Source organism: Drosophila erecta, unplaced genomic scaffold, assembly GCF_003286155.1.
Source record: "Drosophila erecta strain 14021-0224.00,06,07 unplaced genomic scaffold, DereRS2 tig00000021-arrow-pilon, whole genome shotgun sequence".
Taxonomy (NCBI): Eukaryota; Metazoa; Arthropoda; class Insecta; order Diptera; family Drosophilidae; genus Drosophila; species Drosophila erecta.
This window is the reverse complement of record NW_020825198.1, coordinates 9,163,969-9,184,345: the sequence shown is the minus strand read 5'-3', so window position 1 is coordinate 9,184,345 and position 20,377 is coordinate 9,163,969. Positions and strand designations below refer to the sequence as shown.

At 42.8% G+C, this 20,377-nt stretch overlaps 3 protein-coding genes across 5 annotated transcripts; all 3 read left to right on the top strand.

Annotated features, from left to right (window-relative positions):
- The first annotated feature begins 3,548 nt into the window (after positions 1-3,548).
- Positions 3,549-6,792, top strand: LOC6545076 (L-lactate dehydrogenase). The gene is made up of 4 exons (XM_001972074.3): positions 3,549-3,714; positions 5,379-5,758; positions 5,845-6,300; positions 6,376-6,792. The coding sequence occupies exons 2-4, from the start codon at positions 5,381-5,383 to the stop codon at positions 6,538-6,540; spliced, it is 999 nt and encodes a 332-aa protein (XP_001972110.1). The 5' UTR covers positions 3,549-3,714; positions 5,379-5,380; the 3' UTR covers positions 6,541-6,792.
- Positions 6,793-7,518: 726 nt separating this feature from the next.
- On the top strand, positions 7,519-8,848 carry LOC6545075 (lipase member H). The gene is made up of 3 exons (XM_001972073.3): positions 7,519-7,708; positions 7,766-8,478; positions 8,536-8,848. The coding sequence occupies exons 1-3, from the start codon at positions 7,519-7,521 to the stop codon at positions 8,773-8,775; spliced, it is 1,143 nt and encodes a 380-aa protein (XP_001972109.1). The 3' UTR covers positions 8,776-8,848.
- A 685-nt stretch (positions 8,849-9,533) lies between these two features.
- Positions 9,534-19,997, top strand: LOC6545074 (bestrophin-2). 3 transcript variants are annotated; one of them, XM_015157769.2, is made up of 12 exons: positions 9,534-9,671; positions 12,300-12,664; positions 13,790-13,900; positions 13,959-14,145; positions 14,218-14,586; positions 14,691-14,819; positions 15,469-15,576; positions 17,373-17,612; positions 17,904-18,213; positions 18,302-18,394; positions 18,651-18,707; positions 18,895-19,997. In XM_015157769.2, the coding sequence occupies exons 2-12, from the start codon at positions 12,594-12,596 to the stop codon at positions 19,461-19,463; spliced, it is 2,244 nt and encodes a 747-aa protein (XP_015013255.1). In that variant the 5' UTR covers positions 9,534-9,671; positions 12,300-12,593; the 3' UTR covers positions 19,464-19,997. The 3 variants fall into 3 exon arrangements, with proteins under 3 accessions (XP_015013255.1, XP_001972108.1, XP_026833112.1); XM_001972072.3 differs by having other exon boundaries at positions 18,465-18,707; XM_026977311.1 differs by lacking the exon at positions 9,534-9,671 and adding an exon at positions 9,682-9,867 and having other exon boundaries at positions 18,465-18,707.
- The last annotated feature ends 380 nt before the right edge of the window (positions 19,998-20,377 follow it).

Here is a 20,377-nt window from a genome sequence, read left to right as displayed (position 1 = left end):
TCCGATTGCTGCCTAGGCCCTACTAATTACCAGTAGAAAATGAAGCCGGCCTCATGGACTACAAATATGTGGCTGCTGCTGGCTAAAAGCGAATAAAAATGTATTTATATGTATGCACGAGTATATAGAGAAATTCAGGCAGGAGATTACAATCGCTTGTAATAAATACCTTAAGTATCGCATATATCAGTAACCCAAGGACGTGGATCGTAAGTCAAGCCGAACATTATTATTAAGCGGAGCCACCAAGCGGAGCGGTCAGTCGAAGGCGGTCTTCTGACTAAGCGACCGAGCGACGGACAGCCGTCCCGGCCAACTTGACTTACGTGCAACAATTTAACAACTTAATTATTGCTAAACTACGCCGGCCACAGCAGCATCAGCATCTAGCCATAAATAAACAACGGTGCGTATGAGTAATATTGGATGTTCGACTCGGGACAAGACGGGATGGGTTGGGAAAAGTCGTGGTTGGCTGGAGAAAAAAGTAATAATAAGGCTGTTGGCTGCCAAAAAGATGGCAAGGTGCGATATACCCGAAAGATGATCAGCATCGGCCCGAACAGCAACAAAAAGCACAACTGGAGGCCACTTGAGCCAATTGGACCACACAGAAAGAAATAATTAACTCGATACATATTAATACATTATAAAACATTATAACATGCGCATTTAACATAAAAATATTGTTATTTTGCCATCTGTTGGTTTTGCTTGTTGCTTTTTTTTTCTGCATTCTTGATTTACCTGAAGTATTTAGCCCAGTGCACCGTGGGCTCTGCTGCAGAGTGTGCAGCCTGCCCAGCTCCAAGTGCCGCTGCCTCCTTCTTGTCATTGAGTAATCTATCGACAGGTTGGCCATTTAGTCCGGCTCCGACGTTGTGTGTGAGAATTAGCATAAAAACGCAATTTTTGAATATTAATGTGCAGTGGGGCAGCGACATCTTCCCTCGATTGCGTGCTCCCGAGAATTCGCAGACGACGAAGTCGGCTCCTGCCACTTGGCTTACACACTCGGCACAGCCGAGCTCTTTGGCTCTAATCAGATTCGCCGGCGTTGATAACAACGCCTTGGGTCGCCTTTTGGCCCGGAGTTGCACTATCGGTTTCCCGGGGCATCTCTCACTTTTCAGCCGGCACGCAGAGCTCCAGAGATTGGGAGTGCGGAGCATGAGAAATGTTTGTTCTGGCTAATCTGGAGAATGCATCGATATGTTGCGTAATATGGGAAGCCAAGAGGATTTCTGGAATTGGAACAATGGAGCTTATAAGTTCTGACCATGTGGGAAATCATTAATTATCTAAAACTATCATAGATCAGTTATTAGTTATACTACGCAGTGTATAGTAACAATGGGCTGCGCCTTACACATGAAGATGACTTCCTTTACTATCATTGCGTGATAAAATTGTTAACAATCCACGCTCATTTCAAATAAAACTTTTTTGTCATTTTACTTCAGTAATTTTTGTATTCATCATAGCCTCCTCTCTTCTACACGTCAAATATATTCTACACATTGCTTATTAGCGCTCCTAGCGGCAGTTTTTATAAGCTCAACTGATTTTCGCTTATGACACTAGAGGCCGCCACTATCTTTTAAAAATTACGAACATTTACAATTGTAGATTTTATTTAAATGAGCAAGCGAATATCGGGAATAGTGTAACTAATGAAAAAGAGACTTTTAAAAATATCAAAGTTTGTGTTTTTAACTGTGTACTGATTGTACTGATGATGTTTTGTTGCTTGCCATAAGCAACATTTTGGTTTTATCTTACCAAACTGAATGTGAGCCTCTTCACTCACTAGAAACTCCCAGAAAAGAAATCACGACACCGTAGACATAAATACAAGTTCAACAAACCAAGAGCTAAACAAAACAAGTTCCGATAAGTGCATACATATGTGAGTATTCATTTCACCGCATTTCACAATTGAAGGGCGAGACGACGTCATGACCCCAAAAAGTTGTGGGAAAAGAGTGTGAAGAGAGGAAGTGCATTGACATTGACTTGGGTCAACTCAAAAAGTGGGTCACCCTCGCCGGCACTTTCACAACGATTGCGTTAAATTGCAGTGACATTGAGAGCGCAATAAACCGCCCATCACCACCCCTCGCCCGCTTATTTCACCCAAGCTGAACCGGCGGCAATGATGACGTATTAAGTCGAAATAGTTGCGAAAATCGAGAGAGTGCAGTGAATCACTCGTGAATAAATGTTGAGTGTGTCAGTCTGTGAGATGTGTTGTCAGTCACGAACGCCGGCAAACTGGTGGAGCAACTTCTCTCTGGGGATCTCCCCTTGGCTTCTCTTCCTCTCCACGGATCTCTTGAGGACTCTCTCTGGAATTCTCTCCAGGGTATGACGTCTAAAGTTTCAAGTTAAAACGTACACTTTTAATAATTTGTAATACCAGTAAAAGTGCAAATTAATAATTTATATTAAAGATATTGCTGAAATAAATAATAACACTTTTAATATTAAATAACCATGGTTGATTTAAGTGAAAATCTAAAATAAAAAATCATGATCTAAACATGTTAAATGATATATTTATATTTACACCAGAATTACTCTTTTGAAGCATTTTCTAAAACGAATCAACCTAATAAAATTATTTTATTATTTACTCTTTTTTAGGATTAAAGGGATATGCATATGTGCTAATCACACAACACCAGCTGCTTAGTACAGGGTATTCCTAATCTAACATAATCCCAGGGACCATCTGTTGGCCAAATTAAGTGCAGCAGCCGCCGTTGCAGCCGCCTCACTGGGCAGTTGGCCAAAACGGGGCGCACACACATCCATTCCAATAAACTGGTCCCTCTGTGAATGTGATCTTGGGCACGTGTTAGTCCAAGGAAACCCAGCTGCTGTCACGAGGCTCAAATAAACAACCACCTACTCGGAAAAATGGAACGAATTCAGCATTTCAGATCAAAAAGTAATTTATGCCCCGGGGGAATTGTAAATGGAGAATTATCCAACAACTCCACCACTCGATATCCCGGAAAATCAGCCGAAAACGTGCCGCCTATAAATAGAGGAAAATATGTATGGAAAACCAGCAAGGGTCACCTTGACTAACTTGGCCGAATGGAGCCAAAAACTCTGGAGAGCGCAACACCAACAAACACAGGCGGCGAAAGAGCGCGCGAGAGAAATGCTCTCATTTCTCATTTTCATCCTGGCGCAGCTGGCGGAGGGGTTCGAAACAGCTGCCCACACTGAACAAAATACCGTGTACTCATTAACGAACTCTATACAAACTACTATTTATACAAAAAAAAATATTTCAAGAGTCAAAAAGTGAAGTGACTTTTTATTTGCTTAAACCTGTTTTTCGTTGGATATAAAAATATTCCATAATTTAATCATATTGATTTTTATAAAAATTCAAAAAATATATAGCCATTCAATAACAATACAAAATTTTTTTTTTTTTCAACAGTCTAGTCTTTTTTATACTGCACTTTTTTTCAGCGTATTCGGGCTGCGAAGGAAAAAGCGAGAGAGGTGGAGAGAAAAGCGGCTGCGGAGGCACAAAATCCAGCGGCGGCAGCTAAATTCCAAAGCAGTCCGCTTGAAGTGCAAACAGTTCGCAACGAACGCGCAAAGTGAACGGAACGTCGACGACCTCAAAGTTTAGAGGCGCCCAAATAATCCAGTGGAAAAAAGTGAATTCAAAACCAAACCAATCGAAAAGTAAGCGTTTATACAAGCATGCACTTTAAACCATAATTGTGAATGTGCAGGATACCAAAGATTTAGTAGTACAAACCGGGGGTCAACTTCCTGCCTCATCAGAGTGCATTCAACTTCCAAGGGTCAAGTGCGTCGCTGGTTTCCGAAAACCGAAAACGGAACCTCGCCCTTGGCCTTCCGCAACTGGGTTTTCCGGGGTTTCCCGAATAGCGGGAGGGGGGACAATCGGGCGTACAATTGCCTTTCACTTTCGCTTTCATCGGGAGCATGCGCCATGTCGCGAACAGCTGTTTTCCCATTTTCCGACGGGGTGACGTCCCACCGCCCAAGTAAAGTGGAACAACCGCATTTGACTTTGAGAGAAGGTCATCCGTAGGCCCAATTTTGAGTCACTTTTTCTCAGCTTGCAACAAGTGTGATGAAAAATATGAATTTTTACATTAACAAATTGCGGAAAGTCCACCAATATGATATTTCATCATTTATTTCGAATTATTTTGTTTATTGGTAGAAGAGCTATACTTCTGCGTCTTTCGTTGTAACTACAAGATTTTGTTAAAAATATTTTCGGTTCTAGTTTGTTTATTAGTTACTATAAGAGTATCTGTCAATAATATTCGAATATGCGCGTTTTTAGAGAAGAGCAAAAGCAATTAGCCGCTTTTTTATCTGGCACTACAATAATGGTTGCCAATACTAAATACTCGTTCCCAATAAAAATAAACCGTGATCACTCAGCCATAAATCATTATCTAGTTTTTTATATTTCTGCGACATTTCCCTGACTTTTCGTAGCTCACACTTGCGGAACTCATCGGAACTCTTGGTTTTTTGTAGCCAAATTCTTCAGAACTCAGTCATAATTCAAGCTAGGAAAACACTCAACCTGAAGCAGATTCTAATTAAAAACGTGCCAGATGTTTATATATAATAGTTCCAATATGCACTTATAATCGTTAGCAATCTAATCTGAAACAGAAATGCAAACAGTGGCAACAAACTCAACTTTGGCCCACCAAAACTCTTCCTATGTGCGATAAGCCTCGTTCACGTCATTGTGTTGTTTATTAAATTTATTTATTAATCATCATAACTATGCCATAATTGGATTAATCAAATTGCAATAATTGCTTGAAACTCGTGATAAGATAAAAAGCTGCCAGCCTTCGCGGAAGTCACTATGACTGTTGCCAAATCAGAAATAAAACGATTAGAACTGAAGCAGTGGATTAATTCTATAAGGTTTCACACTTTTTCATTGATAAAACGTCCATTCGGGCCTAATTACATTTTATCTATGTGAATGAAGAAGACCCTAATTGACTGGCCGTGTCATGTGGCTCTGTGAATTGCTATATAAAAGAGCAAAAAAAAATCCCAAGTTAATTTTTTCGGCTATGTTTTCGGTTCGGTCCGGTTGCGTGTTGTGGCGATGTCGCTTTTTTCTCATTAATACGACCTTCGTGAAGGTTAAAGAACGCCAACTAAGCAGTATGTGTGTGTCTGTGTTTGGGGAAAAGAGTTTTCCCCAAAAATTGTGAATGTTTTAACCAAATCATAGGCACGTGATAGCAATCGAAATGGGTAATCTCCCAGGGGAAGTGTGCTTTGATTTCCTTGGCGGAGTATTAAAGAAATATCTGTTCTTTGGTTTTCCCCCACAGCAATGGCCGCCATTAAGGACAGTCTGTTGGCTCAGGTTGCTGAGGTCCTGCCCAGCTCCGGGCACAAGGTGACCATTGTGGGCATCGGCCAGGTGGGCATGGCCAGCGCCTTCAGCATCCTGGCACAGAACGTCTCCAAGGAGGTGTGCCTCATCGATGTCTGCGCCGACAAGCTGCAGGGCGAGCTGATGGATCTGCAGCACGGCTCCAACTTCCTGAAGAACCCCCAAATCACGGCCAGCACCGACTTCGCCGCCTCGGCCAACTCCCGTCTGTGCATCGTGACCGCCGGTGTGCGCCAGAAGGAGGGCGAATCCCGTCTGTCCCTCGTGCAGCGCAACACCGACATTCTGAAGAACATCATCCCCAAGCTGGTGGAGGTAGGTTCTCCAACACAATCAAGAGACTGAAACAGAGACTCAGATCAATAACCCATTTCCATTTCCATTCCCATTTCCACTTACAGTACAGTCCCGATACCATCTTGCTGATGGTGTCCAATCCCGTGGACATCATGACCTACGTGGCCTGGAAGCTGTCCGGCCTGCCCAAGAACCGTGTGATCGGTAGTGGCACCAACCTGGACTCGTCCCGCTTCCGCTTCCTGATGTCGCAGCGCCTGGGCGTGGCACCCACCTCCTGCCACGGCTGGATCATCGGCGAGCACGGCGACAGCTCCGTGCCCGTTTGGTCTGGAGTGAACATTGCCGGCGTGCGCTTGCGTGAGCTGAACCCAATCCTGGGCACCGGCGAGGATCCAGAGAAGTGGAACGAGCTGCACAAGCAGGTGGTGGACTCCGCCTACGAGGTGATCAAGCTAAAGGGATACACCTCGTGGGCCATTGGTCTGAGCACCGCCTCCTTGGCCTCGGCCATCTTGCGCAACACTAGCAGCGTGGCCGCCGTTTCCACCTCCGTTTTGGTAAGTTTTCTCATCAAAATTCCACCTGGTCAAGCATTTTCTAATATATTACATTTCATCTTATGCATGCTATAGGGCGAACATGGCATTGACAAGGATGTGTTCCTCTCGCTGCCCTGCATTCTGAATGCCAACGGTGTGACATCCGTGGTCAAGCAGATCTTGACTCCCACTGAAATTGAGCAGCTGCAGAAGTCTGCCAATATCATGTCCGATGTCCAGGCTGGTCTGAAGTTCTAAATCAAATCATCCAACTAACAGATGCATCCCCAAACCTACAAAATAAAAATACACACACAGAGCGGAATGCTAATTTCAGTCCATTTGAAGCGGCAGGGGAGCAGAATCCAGTGAATAGATGCCACGGATCGTAGCATTAAGTATTTCTGACTACCAATGTTTATTTTTAGTACACCTCTCAATTTATTTATTATTTTTATGAATTAGTTCTTGCGTGCCCACACGAATAAACTGTTTAAAATTTAAGTTTAACCAGCAATGCTCTTGTTATTTGGTTTATTTGGTTTCGCTCCATCTCCGGATTCAATGCTTATTTCTTTATGATTATGTGGTCTGGATCAGCAAAGCTCCACATACACACTTTACCACCTAAGGAACCTAATTTTAAGGCCACTCTAGAGAACTTCCGTTGGGAAAGCAATCAGAGTCAGACAACAACCGCCGCTACCTCATTAGCGTAAATTTTGAATTGAGAATCGCTTGTCCATCAAGACGATTTCTAGTCAAATTTACAGCCCTACTAACTATACTCGAAAAATAGGCAAACTAAGCAAAGCCCATTTAGTCAAAATATATATGTAATGAATAAAGATTCAGCACCTAGTTGATTTCGAGCACCCATCAAAAACTAGAAATTATGAGCCTTATCAATTGACGGAAAAAAGAAGTGAATGAAGTGCTGCAAGGGATCTTGTGGTAAGAATTTTCATATTGAGGCACGATCGGCCTGGGGATGATAGTCAATCAGTAAAGTCTAGCCAGATTCGCGGCCTTATCTGGAGCTCTTTGGGGCTGCAGATTTTGGCGCGGAACCGTAGACAACGACCAGACAGTGGCACCTTTGAGAAACGTGCTGCACCAAGCTTATACAATAAACCGAAATCGAAAGCCAACTACCAGATAAGAGAGTCTCAGTGCACGAGTCTTTTGGCCCGATAAGACCTGGCTATAAAAGAGCTCCGCTTTTCGGGTTCAGACATGAGAGCCCAATTCACCATGCAGAAGAGCACAGCCCAGATGATCATAGCGGTCTGCCTGATCTGCCAATCTTGGGCAATGGCGGATAAGTCTAAGGATAAGGCTACTCAGCCTTTAAATATAAACAGTGTCCAAAAGCATAATATCAAGCTACTCAGCGAGCAGCTAAATCGAGGCTGGCGAGCGTTCTGTAAGTTTAGAATACCATGTAAGCATGATGAACTTATAAAAATGAAATCTCGTCCAGGCGATGCACCCGTGGATGAGGGTGTGATGTCCCTATTTCAGGGCATCAGTCCCAGCGATGCCCGACTCCATGTGATGACCATTACCAACCAAAGCGTAGAGCTGCCCATCAAGTCCATATCGGAAATCAAGGATTTCGACATCAATCCGGAGCGTAAGACCCTCATCTACGTCAATGCCTTCCACACGGCCGACAGCTATTTTAGTGTGCAGGAGCACTTGAATCTGCTGCAGAACAGCAGGAGGGATCTCAATGTAATAGTGGTGGATTTCGCGCAGGATGTGGCTCAATTGTACTATGCAGTGCGTCATCATCTCTCCGTCAACGGATACTTCGTTTACAAGCTGGTGAGAGCTCTCAAGGATGCGGGCATTGCCGTGCAGGACATCACTTTGGCCGGCCACTCGGTGGGTGCCAATATAGCCGCACTGGGCGCCCAACTTTTTGCCAAAGAAAACAAGCAACTGGTGGGCCAACTGTTGGCCATCGACCCAGCCACCATGTGCCGCACCACCGATATTTTGGTAAAACAAAGTGTGGCCTCACGAGTGGTGGTGCTGCACGGCGAGGGGGATGTTTTTGGCGTGAGGGTGCCGCTGGGTCACATCGATATCTACCCCAATGGCATTGGCTACTTCCCGAGAAGGAAGCTGCAACCTGGCTGCGAGTCCAAAATCTGCAGTCACATGTACCCATTTATTCTGTTCATGGAGGTGAGACTTCTGCAGCTAACTGAAGCATTTTAATTCAATTTCGCTGTAAATTTATAGGCTCTCATCGAGGGTGTGATGATCCCAGCTACCAAGTGCGAGAGCTGGGCCAAGTTCCGACACGGCGACTGTAATTTCCAGAACACGCTCAACATTGGACTCATTTACCCAGCTACTGCCAAGGGTCTATACTTCTGCATGACCCAACCGAATCCCCCCTTCACCTATATGGAACATGGACTGCGCTACAAAGCAAGACGTCCTGAGAAGCCCTCTGAAAGGAACCACATTAAGTATTAGGCCTAGCTGTTGGAATTGTATATGTTTTTTAGTGCAGTAGGTAATTTATTAAAGTATGTTTTTGTAAGCTAATAGTGCCTTTCATTTTGAGAAAGGCCTAAAAGTATGCCTCGGCCTTAGATTTATTAAAGAGAAGCGTTACCAGACAGATCGATATAGTCTACTCCCCCGAACTGAAGCGTTGAATTGATTAGATCCATTTAATTATTAACAAATGCCAAATTTAATGGTCATTATAATATATAGTGAAACATGTTATATTGAAAAATTCTATACTTCCCCATCGCAGCTATGCCAGAAATTCTCTTAAAGCATCCCGCTCAGTTTGCTTCAATAACTCCCTTTGGCTGCGCTGATCTCTGGCTTTAAGCCAAATCGAAAACAGCTGATTGCCCTCTTGAAAGCCGACTCTCTGAAAAGAGAGTACCAAAAAAGAGAGGCTACAGATTTTCGAAGATTCAGGAGCGTAGATAAGAAGGGGGAACTTAAGGTAAACAACATTATTATAGGATTAGCCTAACAAATAACTTACTACCAAACTTTTAAAAAATATTTATTGATGAAAGGAAGTATATAAATTTTTATTTGGCGCTAAAATCCATCTTAACTGGCAAGAAATAAAACTAAAAGTTAGGACCCCACCTACACCTCTGGCTGTGCCACTACACTCACCCATTGTTTTCAGTGATCCGCTCACGTCGACCCGTCTACCTGTTGCCAACTAAACTTTTTTCGTGCGGGCTGGGAAAAGCGAGTTAAGAGCCGCTCGCGGCCAACTCTGGAGCGCAGTTTGGTTGAGTTTGTCGAGCGGTCAGGTTGCTCGGCGGTCGGCATCGCAATCGCAGTTGCAGCTCGAACCACAAGTGTCCAGCGATAAACCCGTCGTCGCGCTGTCGGTACGTGGAGTAAAATTAAACTGAGCTGGGCTGAGCTGAGCTGAACACTCGCCAGTTGATCGTGCGGAACCCCATTGAAGCCAGCACTCGAATATTACACAAACGGACTGAAAATTGTACACAAAAAGCGACGATCTCTGTTGGATATAGTTTTTCTGCTACTGCTGCTGTTTCAGTTTCTGTTTTTTGTGTACTGGTAAACATCAGATAAAAGTTTTCAATCCAAGTGTGTAAAGTGTAGCAATATCGAAGGGATACCCATACTCACATGAGCTGGGTGACCAGCTGGCTCCATTAGACACACGGCTCCGACGGCCCGAGCATCCGTATCTGTATCTGTGTATCTGAAATCGTAAGCGCGTCGCACGCCAGCGCGTGTCTCCAGTTTTAAATGGCCTAGGCGGCACAGTAAACTAAGCTGCCAGCTCCCAACTGGTCAAGTTTACTTTTATTTATGTTTTTTGCGCCCCAACCGCTTGGGTGTTCAGTCGGCATTCTATTGAATATATGGGCGACCAAGCCAAATTCGGATGCAATTTTTCAATTGAACAAGCTTAATGAGTGAAGAGCTATTAGAGGGATGTATACGTGTATAAGCAGAAAACACTATAAATAGCGGAGTAATGAAGTAATTGACGAGGTGCTTAGTTGTATAATCCGCACACAGGAGCGATAAATGAAATATTTGATATATTAGCGAATAAATAAAAAGCTTGAAGCGATCATATGAGTACCAGCAATAAATCAATGTAAATGAATGAACAGCTTTATATATACAAAGCCCTCGGCCATAAAGATCAATAGTGATAAACTTTTCAATACCTTAACAAACACGTTAATTTTTTCTCAAAAGTGCTGTTTAAATCGCTTCAATATTACCTAATTGGTTTATGAAGAATGCTAACAATGCTAACAGATATCGGCTTAATGCCTAGATATATCTGCTTTATTGTGTGCTAATTAGGCCCGAAAACTCCCACCTTTCATGTGGTTAATTCTGGGAATGCACAAGTGCCGGCGGAAAAAGTGCAAGTGGCAGTCGAATTGAAGAGCCACTGCCTTGACTCATTTGGTAAACAGATTGTGGGCCAAATAATTCAAAAGAAAGTGAAATTTATACAAGCCGAATACGTCACCAATCAATGTCGGCCCATTACGTCGGCTACTTAATATCGCGTATACGCATTGGGCTTTATCTAAAAGCTGCAGATGATACAAGATATCCAGTTCGGCCTGACAGGCTGTTTGTTCTGAAAATAAATTACCACAGAAGTGGACAGATGAGATTAAATCTCCGGGCAGGGTCAATGACTACTATTTGTGCCCAAAGAACATGTAGATTGCGAAACTTTCAGCCGTCAGCCAGCACAAGTAACTTATTTACGACTCACGACTATCTTTAATTGTTTTGAAGCAACTAAACAATCAGAAAGTTCTTGGCCAGCCCAGCGCCTGTGGTGGGTGGTTTCTCTAGCCGTGTAATCAAAAGCCATCGTGACTTAACGTGGCCTAGACCCCTGTGCACAACCGGTTAGGTCCCACATTCCTGAAGATCACCTGCTATGTTTGTAAACGAAATTAGCGCGCTAAAGTGAAAATTGTCGGAATCCCCCGACCCTGGCCATCGCCCCTATAGAACCCGTTTGGTTGCCCCTTCTGGATGTGGCTTGTGCAAATATGTGCAGCTTCGACTAGCGCTAAGGAGCAAATACAACAGGTTTTAAAACTGTGCGAGTCCAGGCCCAAGTCGAAAACACTCTTTCAAAAATCTGTGATAGCCCAGCGTTCGATTAATCAAAATCGCGTTGGAGATACGCAGCATAAGCGGAATTAATCAAGTCTCGAATCAACAGAAAACGGGAAACGATAAAGACTCGTGGCGCTGACGGCGCAATTTAAGCACCCGCAAAAAAGGTTCACAGAAAATGCCGAATTTGTGCCCAACCCAAGGTTTTCTCATGAAAACAACACAAAAAATCTAGAGGCAAAAATCCCGACTTCAAGTTTTGCACATATATGTACCTTGCCATTGAGGAGGGTCCACAGTTTTGGGGAAATCCTGGCCGCACAATGATCTTCAAGTGGTTAGCCAAAAAATTAAAAGGTCCAAAAGGGAATCCATAATAATTGTGTTTACAAGGTGATTGTAGTAAAGTGAAGTGATGCAAAAAATGTCTGTAAATGTATATGAACAATTCGAATATGACCATAACTCTGTTCTCAACTTTAGACAACGCATTTCACCCGAACTGAAAGTGCACAGCCAATTAAATTTACAATAAATTCAAAACAACAAATTGGAAAACAGCAGCAACAACAGAAACACCACAGAAAAAATGTTCGATACGTGCCGGAATTTAAGTTGAGCTTTTCAGCCCTCCAATTTTATTTGCATGGATTGCATGTGTTTTACCTTTACGGTTTTACTGGGCGCATGGGAGCGCTCACCTGTCCCCCTATTGTTTGCGATACAGTAAAGCCCTAATAAAGTGCATTTTTTATACAGCTTATTGAATTATCCATAAGCAATGCTAAACTATCCACATATTATTCAAGTAACTGCACTTAAGCTGATGGGCTTATAACTTATAAGTAGTAAGTCTACATTTTTGAGTTTTTATATTTTAGGAGAAGCTTAAAAAACAAGGCTCGTGAAGAGCGGGAAAGAGCGAGTGTCGCAGCGGCGCGGGTGTGAGAGAGAGGGAAAGCTGCCGACGGCGACGATATTTTCAATGACGCGACAACAAAAACAATCAACAAAATTCGCGCAACAAATCAACAAACAACAACTACAATTCGGCCTTCTCCGTATTGGCAGCGGCCTAGCGCCGGCAAAAATAACAATAACAGCAAAAGCCAATTGTTTGTGATTAAGTAAACAAAACAAGATCAACTAAAAAAACTAAGTCAAGCGGAGGAACAATGACTGTTTCATATGCGGGAGAAGTGCCAAATGGGAGCAGTTTTGGCTGTTTCTGGAAAATCCTGTGGAAGTGAGTATTAGCCAAATATATATATAACCAAAACTAGAGAATACAGTAGCCAAGGGATGAGGAAAAAATATAATGTTTTGCATCTCTGAACTGCGTAAATCTAGCCCGAATCAAAAACACTTGTAAGATACTCAAATATTTATGCAAATAATTAGGAAATTGGAGCGTAAACTAATGTTTCCTACACAGTCTAGCCAATCTGGGTCACCACCGGAAAGGTACCGATTCCGGGGATTTTTGCGCATTACTCACTCACCTGTTCGAGTGTTTACCAACGCAATTAACAACCAATACCCTGAACTCCTCTATTCAGCCACCATACTCGTACACTGAGATCTCCCCGCCGGCAACATCTGGTTTCAGGTTATTTTGTTTTTAGAGTGTGTTTATTTTTAACCCCAGTTCGCTTTAATCGCTTCCCAAGTGCAGTCACTCGTAACTGGGCAGTTAGAATAGCAATACCAGTTCCAGTTACTGTTGCACAGTTCCAGTTTTTGCCATTCAAACCAGAAAGAAGTAAAATTGGTAGCCCAAACACCGAAGCTCTGCAAGCTCAATGGCTTATCACACGTTCAGTAATGAATTTACTAATTGAAAAAATACTTCTATGACAGGAAAAATGTATAAATTGCTTTAAACTTATTGCTGGGAGCCTCGCGTTAAAGTTACTTTCAGCTTATAATATTGAACAAGAGGTAAGCGCCATGCCCCAAAACTAAATTTTGAAGAGAAGCAGGTAAACGAAACCTTGATCAAAACAAACAGAACAAAGACCCCACCTGAATAGTACCAGTTTCGTAGCGGTTATGCCAATCAATATACATATGTATTTTTTATAATGTATCATATCACACTATGAGACATTTGAATTCATTGGAACTGACATGCAAGATTGGATTATCCCCATAAAATACTTTTGTAGAACTGGCTATCCATTGGAAGCGAAAACTCAATCAGAAATGCGATGATCAAACATATCCAAGTAGGGGGAGATGTAGGGGGTTTTAAAGTCTGAATGAGGAAATCATTTGTATCAAAACAATAACCAGTTAGTTACAGTTCAAAGCCATAAATTCCTCGACTACCTGCAAGTTACTTAATTCAAATCCCTTCCCCTTTTAATAGATGGCGAGGCAGCGTTTACAAATTGATCTGGCGCGAGTTAGTTGCGTATCTGTGTTTATACTATACCATAAATGTTATCTACAGATTTGGTCTGACCGAAAGTCAGCAAGCGTAAGTATTAAAGTAATCCAATCGGGCTGCATTAATTATATTTTGAATTCTTTTGCAGCATTTTTAAGAAAATTCGCCTCTATTTTGGGCAGCAGAGTGAGAGTATACCCATGTCCTTTGTGCTGGGCTTCTATGTAAATCTGGTGGTGAAGCGATGGTGGGAGCAATATAGGCTGTTGCCCTGGCCAGATACGTTGGCCCTGTTCATAAGCGCGGCCATTCCCAACTCAAATGGCGGTGTGAATGTAAGAATACGCTCTTAAACGTTTAAGCCAAGATAAGTCCGTTGTAACCATGTTCAATACCCAAATATACAGAATGAAACGGGCCGCCTGATGCGTCGTAATATCATGCGCTACATGGTTTTGGCCTATGTGATCACCCTTCAGCGAATTTCCCTGCGCGTGAAACGCCGCTTTCCCACCACCCAACATCTCGTGGATGCGGGTCTGATGCACGAGTCCGAGATGAAAATCTTCGAGGCGCTGAACCAGAAGAGTCCCATGTCCAAGTACTGGATGCCGCTGGTCTGGGCCACCAACATCATAAATCGGGCCAGAAAGGATGGCCTAATCGCCTCGGATCACATTGTACAAACCATTTTGGTGGAGCTCTCGGATATTCGTAGACGTTTAGGTGGTCTTATTGGCTACGACACGGTCTGTGTTCCTTTGGTCTACACTCAGGTGAGTTGTTCTAAATATTACTAACATATTCCAACCCTCTGTAAAAGATATTAGGCTCAAATGTACTACAATTTAAATCATCGAATTTCCATTTCCATTTCCAGGTGGTCACCCTGGTGCTGTACACCTATTTCATAGCTGCCCTCTTGGGCCGTCAAATGTTGCCCAACGTCTTGGACAGAAATGGACGCGAAGATCCCGATCTGTTCTTCCCACTGTTCACCGTATTGCAGGTGATTCCAATTGCACCGTATTTAATGAAATCATTATTTTGACTCGCTTGATTTAAGACGGCTTAGAAGTTATATTAATTTGCACGTTCCGCCTTATTTACTATAAATCAAAGTCAATTTTGCACGTCTCGTCGTTTTGTAAAAGTTTAAAAACTTGTTGCGGTTTTTTGTTATTCGCAATTGTTTTTGTTTTTTTTTGCCAAACTGAGTGGCCGAATGTAATGGCTATACCTTGTTAGCGATACGCCGCTCGGATGCTCTATATATTGGGCTATATCATGATATGGCCAGTTACAACTGTTTGCTGTTTTCCGTTTTGGTTTCTGCGGTTCTGCGCTGGGTACAGATTTCAAGTGCCTTATGTAAACGATTCGCGGTCACGTTCCCCGTAATAAATTGGCATTTTGCCGAGCTCTGGTCTGGCTTGTGTTTGTGTTTACCCGCGATATAAATCTGTGACAAGTGTTTAGCTATCATTATTAACTGTTAATGTGCATGCTGTATATTTGAAGCCGCAAAAAGTGAATGGAATTGCCAAGCTTTCCCTGGCGTATCCCCAAAATTATTCCCAAGTTCTGCTGAAAGTGTACAACTTGGCTTTCATGATGTAATTAACGAAGATCCAATCGCTTTCAATTAATCTTTGCAGTTCGTTTTCTACGTGGGCTGGCTGAAAGTGGCCGAGGTGCTAATCAATCCCTTTGGCGAAGATGACGATGATATCGAGCTCAACTGGCTAATTGACCGACACATCAAGGTGAGTCACCTGTGCAGATAATTCGCACTGTCTAATTTGGTTTAGCACATTGTCCATACGTCAGCCATGCGTTAAACATTTTTAATAAGCGGTGGCCATAATTCCTGTGGTCGATGCAACCATAAAACAATCATTTTTCGTTAGAGACGCGAAAAAGATCCCCCTTTGAATTTCACACAAATAACCTGTATGACTTCCAATTAAGTTCATTTAGCAAAGCGTAGATATATTCACGAGTTTTTAAATTAAATTAGTAACAAAAATCGGAACAGATGGGTTTTGCATCGAAATACCCACTTCCAAAGTTCATTTTTCTGCTTTTAAGTCAAACCTTGGGATACTCACATCCGCAAGATACTTATACGTATCTGCTCATAATCACAATTTCGTAGGTTTCCAAGTATTATGACTGCTAAAATCTGAATTCGCTAATTGGGTTAGCGTGCTAGCCAAGTAAAGATTTTGCACTCTTGAGGCGATAATCGCTCGAGTCAGCCACTTCTTGGATTGCCACTGAAAAAACATAAAAAGAACATTTCTGTCTGCCACGTGCTAAAAATAACAGGCATTCTCCACATAGCCAACAAAAGACTCAGGAGCCATATGCAATTTTGAACATAACGAACTGCAGAGCACCCTTGGAAATCATGTAATATGACAAATACACAATTATATACCTAAAAATTATAATCTAAAAACAATAGGTGCTCGCTATGAAAAGTCGGAGTGTTATAAGTTAGCTTTCTATAAGTATGGCTTACAAATTTACATGTGACTGCAAGTCGCACTCAATAAATCTTTATTTATGAACTTGCATTTTGTATAATTAGATACATTTTTCTTGAAGCTGTGCCTATAGTTTTTATTAAAATATTATATAAATGCGACTTAGCAAAGCGTCAGTTTACAAAAAATTTCAAGTATTTATAGTGAAATTCAGAGTTGCCCGCCAAAGTCAGCTTCCGATTTCGATGTAGATGAGGGTATCCCTATTCGACTTTCCTTCCGTTACTGATGCTGATTGAAGTTTTGGACTTGGGCTTTGGGAACTCGATCTTAGTGTGTGTTAGAAGCGATTTTTGCATGTGTGCTGTGCGTGTGTGTGTTTGTATCTGTGTTTGGGGCCTGCCGTTGCTTGCAATTATTTACAAAAGTTAACAGCAGCAGCAGCAAAAGTAAATTGAAAACAGGTTTTTGTTCAAAAAATGAGAAAATCGAGAAAAAAAAAACATACGAGCTGAAAAACATTGAAACCTCTTTTGTACAGCTTTATCATTGAATGTTGTGATGTGTGTGTTTTTATGGTCACCCCAGCGCTGGGCTTGCTCAATTTCGGAAATGCATCTCAAGCGGTCGCTTTTAGCCCGGTTATCAGCAGGGGCTAATGCCAACACCTCAGCCAGGTTTTGTGGTCCATTTCAACTGCACTCCACACGACCAGACGTGACTCTTGGCTCAGTCGCTCATAAATGGCAAATTGAAAACAGAGCGCGGCAAAATGATTAAGCAAATGGGTATTTTTCATACTTTTATTATTATTTCTTTTCCTTTTGCCATTTGCCATTTTCTGTAGTGGGCTGTGCGCTGTGCGCTGTTTTTTGCTATGGAATAATTAAAAACTTGTAAACAATTTCACTTTTTCTTTTGTTTCGATGTGGGACAGCAGCCACGGTTGAATTATTGTGACGTAACTGGGTTTAGTGCCTCCTCGAAATGGGCCAAAAATCGCAAATGGCGAACACGTTTCGATTTTGAACAGCCCTCGACTGATCCACTTTTGATAAACTCGCTTTCAGGCTGCCTACATGATCGTGGACGAGATGCACGAGGAGCACCCCGAGTTGCTGCGGGATCAGTACTGGGAGTGCGTGGTGCCCAAGGATCTGCCCTACACGGTGGCATCCGAGCACTACCGGAAGGACGAGCCCAAGGGCTCCGCCGAGAAGTACAAGGTCAAGAAGGAGGACGCCATGTACGCCAACATAATGCCAGGCGGTGGCAAGAGGATGCTCAGCGACGATGTCTACGCGGACTATGTGAGTATCTGGTCACGGAAAATGAATAAAGTGAATAAAGTGAATAAAGTAAATAAGTTATCACATAGCTATATTAATTGTCATTTGAATGCTGTAACGTTGACACTAGTTGCGTTTTGTGAGTTATATTTCCAGTAAGCATAACTTTTTATGGTTATTAACTTCAACTTAAAAGTCAATATAATATTTCTCAGGCGTAGGGTTTTGTCATATTTATGCAGCCATATATTTGTTAAGGTGACTTTTTCATGCCCAGAATCACACATTGATACAATCTCTTGACGCAAACAGGAAAGCGTGGACACCCCCATGGTGGAAAGGAGGAAGAACAACTGGCTGGTTCGTCAGCTCTCTCGAATGGGCTCCATGAGAAGCCAGTCAACGGCCTACTCCTCCGGCGGAATGCCCTTCAACCGGAACCGCCTCAACTCCGTTTACTCTAGTCCCGAGTCCGGCTTGCCACTGACCATCCTGCAGCAGCAGCAACTGCAGCAGGCGCATCAGCATCAGCAGGCCGGATCGCAGCCAAGTAAATCGAGTCTCTATGGCAAGTTTGTGCATCGCAAATCGCTCAGAGCACAACGCCAACTTATCAAGCAGAGTGAGTAAATAAATATAAGTTAATGTAGGACAATTTCTTGAAGCCCCCAAAAGTATGCCTTACGTTTTTAACTATTCTTATTTTCTAGACTCCAAACTGAATGGCTTGAATGTGAATGTGGCCAAGACCAGGCCGCGGATTCCCACACCCGAGGTGGCCAAGGATGGCAACACGAATCCAGGTGAGTGACAAGCCACAAGTCCCGCACAAAACCTGCAACTTTTTGAACAACTCGCACCGCTCCCGTGTAGCCACCAGCTCGGTCCTAATGGCACCACAGCAGCTGAGCACCACCAGCGCACCACCGGGCATGTACCCCTCCTCCTACGCACCCGAAACCCTTCTGCACCAGGAGAGCGGCCAGGTGCTGGGCACGCTGCTGCTCTCGCCCATCAAAGAGATGGATAGCTCATCGTCCAATAACACTCTGATTCCAGGGCATCCGGCCACCGCAGCTCTGGCAGCCAGCATGAAGGAGGGCTACACGCCGAGCAGTAAGTGAAAGTGTCCAGATCTAAATAGCTTCAAATACCTCTGAAATGTTAATGTAATCAATTTTGATTTGCTTTCGCAACTATTAAGTTGACTTACTCCTACAAGCCCTTGAGAGGTTATTAAAAGCTTGATGGATTAAATATGTATTTCCACTTCTTAATTCCTGTGCCCTTCGACAACTTGCAGCTATGCCCGCTGCCACGAACATCACCACACTGTCGTTCCCCTTCAGCGTGACCAGCACAGGTGGGGAAACGATGCCCACTGGGACACTGAGCATCCTGCCCATTTCGGCCAACGCCCAGCTGCCCACGATCACGACGACGGCAAGTGGATACGATCCTAACGATGTGATCACCACGATACCGGTGTCCCTGTCCATCCAGCGATCCCCATCGGCGCTTTCCATTGTGGAGCTGACCGGTGCAGATGTCCAGGATGGATACAGCAATAGTGGGTCAAGCAATGGCAATGGTGGTATCACAACCACGGCCCTGCTGTCCGTCAAGCCCCTCAATGGGAACCAGAACATTTCGCGAAACAACAGTTTCAACCTGAGCCTCAATCTGCAGGATCCGCAGCAACGATCCTCGATGAGATCAGCGGGTCCCACGGACACAGTGGACACCTCAGGCACGATGCCAATGCCTCATAGGAGTGGTGGCCTGGAAACGGGCGCAGCCGGTGGATCCTCGGCACCCTCAACTCTGGCCAAACACAAGCCGGAACAAAAGACCGGCGAGGTGTACGTCTGACCTTATTATCAGTCGGATTAAATTAGTTTAGACTTGATCGGAATTCGAGCCACGTAATTTTGTTTAAGAAGCAATTGGCATTGTGCCACCCAGAACCACTAAAAATGATATTATTAGTAGCGTGAAAAGGTAAGATTATTGCAAGGATTTTGTCCTCGAAGTCCAGTAATCACTTTTCCTTTAGCAAATCAAGCAGCAGTTTATATAGTCTTATGCCATGTTTGGAGTTGCTAAAATGAAAAATTTTACCATTCCCATATCTTAAACGTATACCTTTTACTTTTAAGACCAGCTCAACAAAATTCTAGTAAATAGTGAGCGAATATTACCAACAGGGTGGAACTGTAAAGAGCATTGTATATAATATATTATTTTATAGGAAATTGACTTACTGTTTTGGCACTTGCCATATTAGCTAAGCGTTTGAATCTTTCCATAACTTTTTAATGAATCTCTATCTCGTGTCGGCAATGTAAATACTTGTAAACCAACACAGTATGTGGTAAGACTTAGAATAACAAGATGCGTAATGGCCATACATTGGTTTTACACTTTTGCCGCCACTTTTTTGGTGGGGCAAAAATTTAAAAATGAAATTCACTTGCTTGTGAAAATGTGTATTTTCGGGCCGAAGTCATTTTTGATCTAGGAAACGAATTTGATTAATGGTTTTGTCAATTTCGTTATAATATTATTTAAAAATGTATGCAGATATTTTTTTATTTTTTTATATATCAACTTATTCATTTATGAGATGGAAAACCGAGTTTACCTTGCTTTTTTGTCTATCAGCTACCACAGTTAAGATGCAATGCTTAAGAGGTAAAACTACTTTAAGTTTGTTTAAAATATCAATTTTATGCATAAAGCAACAAATACATACATAATTTAATATACACATTTTTCAAAAAAAT